Source organism: Bombus huntii, chromosome 2 (genome assembly GCF_024542735.1).
Source record: "Bombus huntii isolate Logan2020A chromosome 2, iyBomHunt1.1, whole genome shotgun sequence".
NCBI classification, from domain to species: Eukaryota; Metazoa; Arthropoda; class Insecta; order Hymenoptera; family Apidae; genus Bombus; species Bombus huntii.
This window is the reverse complement of record NC_066239.1, coordinates 7,428,312-7,440,929: the sequence shown is the minus strand read 5'-3', so window position 1 is coordinate 7,440,929 and position 12,618 is coordinate 7,428,312. Positions and strand designations below refer to the sequence as shown.

Below are 12,618 nucleotides of genomic sequence, written 5' to 3'. Positions count from 1 at the left end.
ATTTACGAGAGAAATCACATTGTCCGCGCATGATACTCGTCGATATGGGTCGGGTATATCACCGTTTTCGGAATCGAATCGAATTTTTCTCGTGAAAATTGTCTAACTCTTTCGATCGAGCATCGAACGTATCTTTGATACACACGTGCATACACAATCGCTGTATATACAAATTACCTAATATAGATATGTTGCTCAATAACGTACGTGTATTTGTTAAAATTTTTTTTAAACACGTATGTACGTGGATTTCTGAATTGAAAATGTTTTGGCCCAGTCGCGCGATTGCTTATTTCGAATCGGTCTATTCGATTAGATTTATTTCCTGTTGCTACAAACGTACAGATATAATGTACTAACGTAAAATGCTCAACCATGACTAACAGATACAATGGAGATGATAAATATCGATAAGTACCGAAGAGATTTGTGCAAAATTATATAAAATATATCTATGATAATAAACTAATTATAACTATAAAAGTAAGATCTACAAACTATAGTAGGAACTATAAAAGTAACTATAAAAGTAAGATCTGATTAGACATTTATTACACTTTTTAAATGTTATAAGATACTTCAAATATTGTAAAAATTCCGCGCGCTTAGGTTCTCCGTCAATCTATAAATGTCCATTAATTTAGTCATAAATTACTGTTTTCATAGTAGCGGTGTCATTAAACGACAAAAAAATTGCTGAGCAAAAACTTGCAACTCACTTCGGTTACAAGCTCTTGGAACGAAACAACAAAAAAGCACGACTACAGAAACGAAGGATCTCGATCTGCTTGCTATACATTGTACGCATCTATTTTAACATTTAAATCGAGATTGATGGCCCCGATAATCATTACGACGACGAATAAAAGTTGGAAAATGAAAAACCTTTGAATGTTGTATGCATCTTTCGCGAGTTTTGTACTTTGGTTTTTATTTCGTAGCGGGACGTGTCGACATCCTCGCAGTGTTGATCGTTGCGTTAGCAAAATTACTCAGATTTTAGCAGAACTTGTTTCTCGTATCGTTCCTTTGTTCCATGTAACTTTGTTGCGTTTCATTCGAGTTTAAAAACGCGAAAAGAATGACTGATATTCGGAATACGGCCAGGAATTTTGATCAAGCAATTCTGCACAGCCACGTGGAAGAAAGAAATAATAACGATCCACTCTAAGATTACTTTTGAAGCGAAAAAACGAATCGCCATTGTAATTCCTGTTACGATCCTGTAACAATCCATTATCTGTATTCAAACGCAAAACGCTCGACTCGTAAATGCGGAAGCATCTATTCAAATACCGCTCTTGCTCTACAAGACCCTTACAAGAATACCATTAAGCTCGTAATCGATGCAAATGTTTGTCATAAAATTTAATTCGATTATATGTATATCGTGCTGCATATAAATTTTTTTAGAATTGATTCAAAAGTCAGTAGTTACCGATATTTGAAGAGAGAAATGAACCAGATATTATCAAATATAAATACAATCGATCCTCGAGCAACGCAAGAGTTAACGACGACACATTGTGTATAGTAAAAAATCGGTGTGTAATTTTGGATTCCTGAAAAACTGATCTACAATAATCTAACTGTTACGTGAAAGCCTCATTTTGCATGTATCATGAATGCAATCATTCTTACGATAAAGAAGATCGACAGAAAGAAAGGTTCGTAAAATTTCTGTCAATTCGATTGTACATAGAAGAAACGTTCTGGTAGTCAAACTTCGGCACTTTGACCAATTTGATTTGCTTGTTACATGTGCAGGTTATTACGTGTGCGCTTTATGCAACGTTCACTGAACTTTCGGGACCTTATCTTCTCGCACTTCTGACAATTTCATACGTCATAGACATAGTTAAAGTTTGACGCCTGACCGATTTTAAGAGCTTGCTGTATCGTAGAGGCTGCTATGATTCAGCTCTTTCGAAGAAAAAGTAGAATGCTTCGTAAAACCATGGATATCGTGATGATAAAACTGCGTGTTTTCATGCGAATTCATATTCTTGAGAATATAATTAAAAAAGTAAAATCTCGGTAGAGAAGTGTTTCGCCTACGAAGTATTATAGAAAGCGCTATACCTTGAATATTTGATATACTTTTTCGTATTATACGCATTTCTATATCTAGTAATAACAGAGCCACGATGAAATAACGTTTAAGATTCAGAGCATTTACGCATAATTTCACGAGAATGTATTTCTAATAGTTCCTCGTGCAAACATGATTTCGCGTGGATCACAAATATCAACGTTTACTGTTTCATGAATAAAATCCCATACACAATCTCCAAATTTATCTCCATCCATTTTCTATTCATTGCTTCATTGAATACTTTCTATTCTACTACTTTGAATTTGTTTCTCTTTTGGTGTAGGAATGGCGTAGCTCCGATATTTAAATCATATTTATCGAAAACAGAAGAGTGATATAAATTGTCAGTAATACAGTGAAAAAATTCACTGCCACCATCAGCTGTTGTAGTTGGAATTGAGAGACTTCTATCTAAATAACGACACTTTCGAATGAAGCTACTAAGTAAATTCTTTTTCGACTCGTACAAATCGCCGAAAAGTTAACTGCTCCGAGCAGACTCCTTATAGTTGCAAAATCCCTTCGATTGTGATAATGCGTTAACAGGCTAGTCGAGTGGTTAGGGGGTTGATTTACCATGTGACACGCGTGTTACTTTGACGAGGCAGCGGATAGCGAGGTTGTGGTTGCTACGAGCTATTTCGCTATATCGTGCACACAGCGTCGATATTAATTCGGTTCCAAGCGTGTAACTTCGCGAATATTTTTCGCTCAATACTATGCGACGTGCTCTGAAAAAAAGAGATCGGCATGCGAAAACGACTTTTTGAGATAAATGCGTTCAAAGTTAAATTGTTTACTTTCGCTATTAATGCACGATTCCAATGGTGAATTGCCAAGTCAACGATTTTATTCGAGGAAAATGGATTCGGCTCCATTGCAAAGAGAATACTTTTACCGATAAAAGGAAACACGAAAAAGACAAAATCAATTTTTTCGCTCCTTAACGCCTTTTTAGAGCCCTGTTGTTAATCCCTTTGGTCAAATATAGTGACTCAAAAAAGTATTCCAACGCAGTTAGAAAATTTTTTGTATATACATGTACGTATTATATGGAGAACATTTAGGAATTTCCTTAACGCTGCAACGAGACACGACTATCGTTGTTACATTGGTAAAATTTGGAAGCAACTTGGAAATGTATATAGAAGTTAAAAGATATTTATTGGAAATATACTCTTCGCAAAAATCACCAAGGGTGGGATACTTTTTATTTATACAAACAGGTACGATTAAGGAACAAAAATATGTAGCATATTTAGCACGAATTGTACATTTAAGACTACTATTCGCGTTATATATTAACTTTTACCAAGTTCGGAAAAAAGGATCTTCTAACTTTTACATGCATCTTGAAATTCGTTTCAAATTTTACTATCGTAGTATAATCACCATAGTCGTTCTTTACTGAAGTGCTAACAACATTCCACAAAGTTTCGTATAATATACATACGATATATTCGTAGAACGATTCTGTGATAAGCGCTGGAATGCTTATTTACGCTGGCCATTGTACGAATACGAATTGTTGTCAGCCTCGACTGTGTTAAGAATGAAATTTTTTCAGGGATCCGCGAAAGCAGGTCGGTGAATACGCTCCACCGCCTCGATTCTCTTTATCGAGTGAAAAAATCTTGGTTGCCGAACAACGCCGGCTACTGATATCGGTCGCGTTGATAAATGTGATAATGCTTGTTGTTTCATCGAGTGGCGATCGCATATATCTCGTTCGTTGCATCTCTCGTGTACTTCTCTCTATTCCTTCCTCGCTCTCTCCTGCTGGTGGGAATTTTTAAAATTAGACTTTAAGGTCAAACGTTGGTGCTGTCGTCATCGTCCTGACCTAGACTCGCTGGGGTGTAAACTTCGCCACGCAGAGGTACGGATAAGGTGCGAATGGGAAAAGAAAGGAAAGGCTCGATTTACACGCTCGACGTAAACTCGTCCGTGTTAGAGAGGCGTACTCGACCGGCCATGACGTAAGAGAGGCAGGACCACCGTGGCACGTGAACGGTTATATTAAAAGTCGATTATCGTGATTTCGAACGCGGACACGATAGGTATGTAGTCGTTATGTATTTACTACATAACGCGGGGAAGAAATATCAACGAGATCGTAGAATTGGTCGGACGACGTCATCGAGGGTTCACGTGCTCGTAGTTTCACGTGCTCGTAGTTTCACGTGCTGGAACGTTTCGATGAGCGAGTTGACAGAAACGTTGGATGATAAAGGCTCGAAAACTCGGCTACGGTTAAGTTCGCGTTGTATAAAGTGCAGTAGCCTTCGTAATATGGGGAGATCTTAAATTAATCCCCGATACGGGCAGCTCGTGACTCTCATAAGTTGACATGACGCACGCACATTGACCATTCTGTGACAATTACTTACGTGGGAGAGCGAGATCCAATCGCGGCGAAATTGCGATAGTGGATTATGTGTTCTTTAATTATGAATACGTGTGTATCGTAGATAATTCAATTTTTAAACATGTTGCGATCGAATGTCGTTAAGATAATTCATAAGCTTGTTTTCTTTTCATTTTTTCTATTATAGTAAAAAGTTGTTCCTTGTCTAGCATTATATCGTTTCGTTTACTTCACGATGAAATATATGGGCAGGAAAAAAAGAATTGACATTTTCCGGATAATCCAACCATGCAAAGAGTTAAAATATCGAATAAAAACCACCACTGATGCATCGATAATAATGTTGCGTATGCTTCTCTATACTTTACGATAGGGACTGAATCAAAGTTAGAACATACTTGGATGGAAAGGAGCCTAAAGTACATTTTTACGTACGAATCAAAGAACAAGTCAAGAAATGTACAATTGTATCAAGATGTAACGAATGAGCTGCACTTGCAGTTTATTCGAAATTAATTCATCGCGATTGCTTTCTAAGAACAAGGTGCTGAGATTTTTCTTCTCTCTAACTATACTGGACATAAAATTGTAGCCACGAAAATTGCACCCCTTTGTTCCAACCAGTACACTTTGCTCTCTATGTTTACTTCGTTGTATCGGTCTGGCGAGTATTTTTACGAACACTGGCTCCCTTCCATCGAACGTTTCGTAATTGGAATTCGACTAGGTGATCAACTCGAATAATATTATTCGTTCTCGACTACTTCACTTTGAAAACACGATTGCGAGTTTGATTTAACCTGCAAGCCCTTTACGCGATTTAAACGTGGGAACAGTGCGAAATTTGGAGATGGACTGGTAATTTCGTGTGACGATCGTAAGATCGAGGATATCAAAATAATGAACGATAAAAATAGGGAGGGGACTAGATTAATCATGGCAATGGTTGCATCTAGGGCATTTCCTAAACGAAACACGAAGTCCTGACATCGAAACGCGAGCCAGGATCGAATTGGCAAGGGGCTGCATTTACAAAATAAAGTGGCTGTTATGTCGTCGCAATTTGGATTTAGAGGCGCGTTCAGTATGGTATGGGGGAAGGGATGTTCGAGATTCGAAATAGAGAACGGACTCGAAACATTATTCGGCACATTGAATATTGATGATTTTGAAGTATTTCCAGATCCTTGACATTTTCTCAGTCATCGGCGTTTATTCAAGTGGTTATCGTTAAAATTGTACGCGACAGTATAAATACTCGTCAGTTCTTAGATATTTAGATCGTTTTTCAGAAGAGCTGCAAGTCCTAACAAATCTCTGCTAGATTTAACCGAACATGAATTCTCGTTACAATAAGCTTTCTCTTATATCTGCTTTAACCTTTTCAAAACTGACGAGACGATAGGGCAACTATACTCAATATGGAACAGCGCAATATCTCGGCGAGTAACTAACAAAATCAATCGGCAACAGCGTAAAATATTTCGCTAAAAGCAAGAGGCAAGCATATTGGTATCTCAGCTTCATTTGAAAATCTGTCGTTGAATGCAGTTGATCGTTGTGTTTGAAAGCGTAACAAAATTCTTGAGAAGCAAGTTAAATAGCAAAATTTCTTAATGGAGACAACCTAGAAAATATTATTTTTATATGATTTATCGTGAAACACGTTTGTTTTTGAGTGTCCAAAAGAAATTTACCGTGAAATTAATTTTCTTCTTAGTATGTATTCGTATATATCTAGTATTCACGTAATACGGAACATGTGAATGATACTGTTACCGATGACTATGATACAGAATTGTATCTGTCTTGTGTTGGCAACTACAAAAGAGACAATAATAGTGAAAAATGTGTCCAATGTATTCGCTGTTTTCACTGGGATCACGATTAATGTGTTTCAGGTGCGTCATTCGCGTGTTCAACGTGTAGAAGATAAAGAACGTTAATATAATATAATATAATATAATATAATATGATATAATATAATATAATGTAATATAATATAAGTTGAAACAAATGGAAAATATTTCTTTATTTGTCTTTTTACTTAAATAGATATTCAGTTTTCATGGTAAAAATAAAGATTTTTGAGATCTCTTTACAAATTTCTTAAGTATTATTTTTTTAACTCGCCGGATTTGACTTTTTTAATACCTTTCATCGTGACTTTACGCCACTTAAACTTTTACATAGTTAACTATTAGCACACGAACATTTATCAATATTGTCGCGTTTTAACGTTATTTTCATTGAAAAGAAAGTCTCTTTATTCCTCTTTTTGCTTATTTCGTCTTTAAAATCAGCTGTCCCACGTTAGGTGCAGTTATCCTATATAACTTTTATAAAAATTGTTAAATTGTTATACCATTATGTCGCGTTATTTTGAAAATTACGTTTAATTGCATACACGTATATTGTATTTGGAAGAATTAATCAATTGTTTCTTCAACCAATATTTAGATTCACGAGGATAAATGGTAAGAAAACTTTACGAAATACTAGTCTGATTCAACCAATCGTTGAATTAACAACATTTAAATTTGGAAACAGTTACAAACAAAAAAAAAGATAGAGCTAGCAATTAATTATTTATGTTTAAAACAACCGTAACGTACAAAATTGTCCGACTGTACAGACTTCTGCTTGTTACACTTTCAATTATCTTGCACGAGAAAAAGCGACAAAGTAACTGTTTAGCAAAAAGTATCGTACGTGCCACACACGCTATTCGTTCAATTCGTTTCAACAATCCAATAACACCGCAACTACCAAGCCTGTCAAAATGACTGGCATCAGTTTTTTATTTTTACAATTACTAAAAACACGTATAACTATCTTCGATATTAAAATGTTTGCTTTTATCGTATCGAAAATTTAGCTACATATAGCTATTTATTATTACCACATTACTTTAATCCCAATTAACTGCGTACGATATGTTTAAGTACGTATTAAGGAATAGTAGTCGCAGTGTTAATATCGATTACTTCTAATTCAGTATCCTATTTTTCCGAATCCGTTGGAAAAATAAGAAACACTTACATCCTGAAAACTAAAAAGTAAAAGTACCCAATACTATTCAATATCCCTTCCCTGTACTAAATCAATAAAACTCTAATCTTTTTTTAAAACACGTACTTCACTGGTACACTAGGACTATCAAAAACAAATGTTTGCTCCTTCAGAGTCCGGACAGCGCTTTTAGATGACTCGTACGTGTATCCACATTCGTTCGGTCGAAACATTACATAAAAATCACGAAACGATCGGACGAAGAAAAAACAATGGGAAGTAAGAAGTAAGAGTACTTAGATATGTGGGTGGTAAAGGTAGTCTCACCTCCTCTACAGCCTCAACGGCCTCTATAACGTGTTCCGCGATCTCCGCCGCAGTCAGACCGGTCTCGATGGGTGCGATCTGCGAATGTCGTCGCCCTTCGGCATCGGTAAGCTCCTGATAGCAGGATTCGCCGGAACCTCGTCTGCTGCCGGCGATACACATGGCTCGGCGGAAAAGTCCCGCAACGACAGCGCACAGGCCACACTGCATGCCCGTCGCGCTTCCTCGGCTGGACAACGAGCCGCCATTTGTTCGTCGACGGGTCCGAGTCCCGCGAGAGCCACCCTCACGTGCTTTGGACGCCAGCTTTTCTGCCTTTTTCGTTTTCCGCCCCTTTTTATCTTTTTCACGCTTTAACCTTATTATCCCTTCAAACGTTTCGTTCAATCTTGTTTCTCTATTTCTTTTCTCTACTATACAATTCCGCTACACTCTTCCAATTTTATCTCGGATTTTTATCCTCGATGAATCGTCGATAATTTATTCGCTTCTTTGAAATGTAATTAATTTCTTTCGTTCTTTTTTTTTTTCTTTCAATTGCTGAACGTTCTCCTAGCGAGCGTTTTCAAAGCTTGCGCCTTTAATCTCTCGCGTAATTCGTCGTGTTTGATTTTATCGCGCTTTCTTTTTTTAATTATTCGAGCACTTTTATCACTTGTGCTAAAATTTCTCTGATTATTCTTCCTCTAAATTTCACGTATCTGTCGCACTTCAGCTCCTCACTACTGTTTCACACTGTTTCCTCCGATCTCTCAGATCGTTGTCTTCGCATGCAGATATCTCCTATCGTTATCCAACCGCGACTTCGAACTTCACCGTTTTAACTACTCGATCGTACTACTATACATTCGCGTTACTACGATGTACATCTAGCCAGCTGGTTCAGATATATCTCTCGACACGATTGACCGATTATCTTTCACGTTCGAACGCCTCATCCCGGACACGGTTCAGCTTTGTCCTGATCCGGAGATCGGCTAGTGGTCGCGTGGTCGCGTACATTCGATCGATCCCGTGTCGCACGCCGTTCAGACGACCGTCCCTTCCAACGACGATCCACCGGTACCGCATATCACCTGCACCACCAGGAAAGTACGTCGGAAACGAGTCTCCACGGAACTCGAGAAGGTCGAGAGGGAGGAGCTGCAGCTCTCTCCTTCCTTTCCTCGGAGGAAACTATCGATTGCCGTCAAGTTACGAGCACGATAGCATCTAACGACACATAGTGGTCCTACAATGGAGCACCATGACTAGGATAACGAGAGAGAAAGAGTAGGAAAATGTTGGGCGAATCACACACAGAAGGTGAACGAAACCGATTTTTTGGGTACACACGTGGTCCGTACGATGTAAAATTGTCGATCGAACGATTTTCCTCGTGGACAGACGTTAATCTCGATTCCGAACGGATGTCTCGTGGCGCCGTTGTGTCCGGGTCACGTGGGAACGTAGGTTTTGGAATTTTAACGCGCCCCGTGCCCCTCCGGTCCCCCGTGTTCCAAGATCGTATACACACGAAAGCAAACACTTCGTCGGCTGAAGAGAAGGACTAGTAGTATGGGGAAGGTTAAAAAGTTGGCGCTAGGAAGATCTTAGCGTCACTCTTGAAACAAATGTTCCGATATGCACTTCCTGTTTGAATTTTGGGCCAAAAGTAGGTATATTCGAGAGTTTCCCTTTGATTTCGTTTATTTTTGTTGCAATATTTTGTGTAACAATTTCAGCCTTGTTTTAACCAACAGACATCTGTTTATTTACGATTAGAGATTACGCAATTTGTATATCTATGTAGGTATATCCTTCTAATCGTGTTTTATTAATTACTACAATATTATATTTAATTACTATATCATTCTACTGATATACCAAGAAATATACCTGCAGTCTATTCGTTATTGGTCTTTAGTTTTTAGATCGAACTAAAAACTGTGACTGATTGCAGTTTCTCTTCTCTACGAGCAAACGAAATTACTGTTATAATTTTTGAACGATAAAGAAACACCATTCGCGTTCTTTCAAAGTCGAGGAACCTGCGAAGGCTTTTATTCACGATTATGTGAAGCTAGCAAAATCGTATTTAAAATGTTAATATATTGAACATTACGTAATTCTGATATAGCAGAACTTTTGCTTTTTAGTGGGCACGGAACGTGCTAACAACGCTGCTCCCTAAATACATCTGCTAGCTTTCCACCCTTTGCAAAATCTTTCAATATGATCAGTTAACGATCCCAGCACTTTTCTACGGTGGAGTATTTTAAAGCCAAATCTCATATATTTAGGAGAAAGAAAGTATCTATGATACGAATTTACCTGTGCACTGTGAACTTCTTTTCTTTTCCATCGCTTTATCGATGAAAGCAAAACCAAATAACAATAGGCACATTGTCAATCGATTCGTGCGGAGTACGAAAGGTTAATATATCAGGAAAATGACATACGTCGTGTAAGAAGAACACGGACAAGTACAGAGAAACATGTAAATCGTCGTTTCCTTCGTATTTCCTTCGATCGGACGTCGACGAATTTCGAAAAAAGCATCGAGACGATGATGAGCACGTGGTTCACTCGCTGAACCTGGAAATCTCGATGATCTATCCGTGGACCACATTGTCGATTTCCATCGCGTCGCGTCGTCGTCGTCGTCGTCGTTAATGGCACGTCTAATACATCAGGTAAACAACGAGATCCTCCCGCTACCCTCTTTCTCGATAAGATACCACGAATCCGTAGTAAGAATCTCTCTCTTCGCTGTGTGCAGGCCAGGGAGGAGAAAAGAAATAAAAATGGGCAAGAACAAAGGTCCTCCTCTTTGTTCCCTTCGACCTCGATTTTCCCGCGAGACTTTTTTTCAGCTTACGGAGCAGCAATTATAACCGTGTGGCGAGAGTGCGCTCTCAAAGAGTGTACGGTCACGAGAAAAAAAAAAAAAAAAAAAAAAAATGGTGAAAAACGAGAGGAAAAGGGGTTTGGAAAAAGGTGGGAACCACGGTTACGTGTACTCGTTTCCGCGCTTCCTATCGCTCCAATGTCTCTTGCTCGTACGATTAATTCTTGCCATTTAAAAAGAGACGGAAAGAAAGGAGATTCGTTGAGAAGCTTCCGGGACACCTTTCACCTATTCATTTTCATCGACGTGAGAAATTAAGCGATTTAGCTTTATTTACATTTCAGTCGATTAGATTCATACATCTCGATCAACATCGACATGTACGGAAATTCAACAAGCACTATCGTTTCCTCGTCGTACGGACGCACCGCGTAAACATACGCTCGTATCACTTAAAAGCCGTATCACCCGACAGCGAAGGGACAATCGAACGATGGTCAATAGACGATGATATCCTCTTTCAACAACTGCAACTCGACTTCTGTATACAGCTTCGGAATATCCTTATCGTATAGAGACACCAGAGAAGCGTCCATCGAGATCGCAGTAGAATCGAATAGAATATCCGCGAGTAAGAATGATACCCTGGATGCGATACCTTTAGCGGAGCATACGGGGCTTGACTGTCGTTGTGCCGTCCTAACTAGTACGCGAGAGAAGAACGACGGGGTAACGCCCGCGCACAGATATCGTAGCTGCTTCCGCACCGGGACGAGCCTAGGAGCTCCATAACCGCGTGTTACGGGTTGGCCCCCGGGCCCCGAGGCCCGGTGCCGACGTCGGCTCGAGCACGAGGGCGCTTCCCTTGATGGTTCCTCCGTCGTACACGTTTCCGTACGAGGCAAATGTGGCAATAAATAAAAAGAGAAAGAGTAAGAGAAAGAGGAATATCCCCCCGAAGATAGAAGAATTCGAGGCCGGGAGCGTACTGCCGCTATCACCGACTATGCACGCCGGCCGGCCGCTGTGCATGCACTGAGCCACTGGCTTCGAGCGACGAACGCTCGGACGACGTACGAGCTCGGCAGCGATCGGTCGTCTTCGCCGCCGTTCGGCTGCCTCCGTTGCCTGGCCACGCTTCCCGGTCAGGCTGCCCGAACCGCGCAACGCTTGCTCCGAACAGGCGACGCGAGAGTGCCTTTCTCATTATGCGTCGAGCTCTCGTCGCGAGTGACTCGTTCTAGGTAGGCCATCGCGACCGTTCGGTCGGCGCTTGCTTCGATGCGTTTCTCTCTCTGGGAAATAGAAAGAGAGGAATCGCTTGTACGCGACGAGAGAAGATCAATAACGGATCCCTCCCTCTTTCCGTCGCGTGTACGCGCCAGCCGCGGCGACGTAGCCGCCACGTATTTACACACGCACGTCATGCCAGTCTTACACCACCCCCCGCGGAACATCGCGAACGTCCGCGGTCAAGAATTTCGCGGTCGCAAGACGCGTGCAAAGGATATACCCCGTTTTATCGATCCCTTACAGATTTCGCTACTAGTATTGCATGCAACGGAGGTGTGCTCTGCTGATTCGTCGCTGCTGAACAACGCTAACGACGGAAGCTGACCGTGTTTACCGTTCGGAAGTATGGATCGGAAGCTGCGGGCACAAATTGAACGGTTGATTCATAGAGATATAGACAGGGCGTTTTCGAGTCGTATATTCGCAGATTCGTGAAAGTTCGATCGAGTAAATGTTCGTTTATGTCGAATGTTGGAACGATTTTTTCGATTTACGAGTTTGCAATAGCCAATGACCGGTGCCTTGAAACTTTCTGGCTTAGAGTGCCGATAAGCAAAGCCCGATGTCGATTTGCATTGTTGGTCGTAAGAGAAAAATTGTGGGATAGCGTATCTAGGGTTCACCAAGCTACTTTCACAAACTGTTAGAAATTTCATTAATTGTACAATTTGCAAAATTTTTTACTTGCTTTCG

At 40.0% G+C, this 12,618-nt stretch overlaps 1 protein-coding gene across 9 annotated transcripts in view; it reads right to left on the bottom strand.

Moving 5' to 3' along the window:
* The window catches only part of LOC126874172 (uncharacterized), a 137,017-nt gene that overhangs the window by 91,182 nt on the left and 33,217 nt on the right, over positions 1-12,618 (bottom strand). For 3 of the 9 annotated variants that reach the window (XM_050635927.1, XM_050635944.1, XM_050635953.1), the window contains exon 1: positions 7,803-9,434. The exons of 1 other annotated variant lie outside the window; for it this stretch is intronic. In XM_050635927.1, coding sequence (XP_050491884.1) covers positions 7,803-8,012 — 210 coding nt within the window. In that variant the 5' untranslated portion in view covers positions 8,013-9,434. 5 more of the 9 variants (XM_050635879.1, XM_050635888.1, XM_050635917.1 and 2 more) reach the window with 5 other exon arrangements.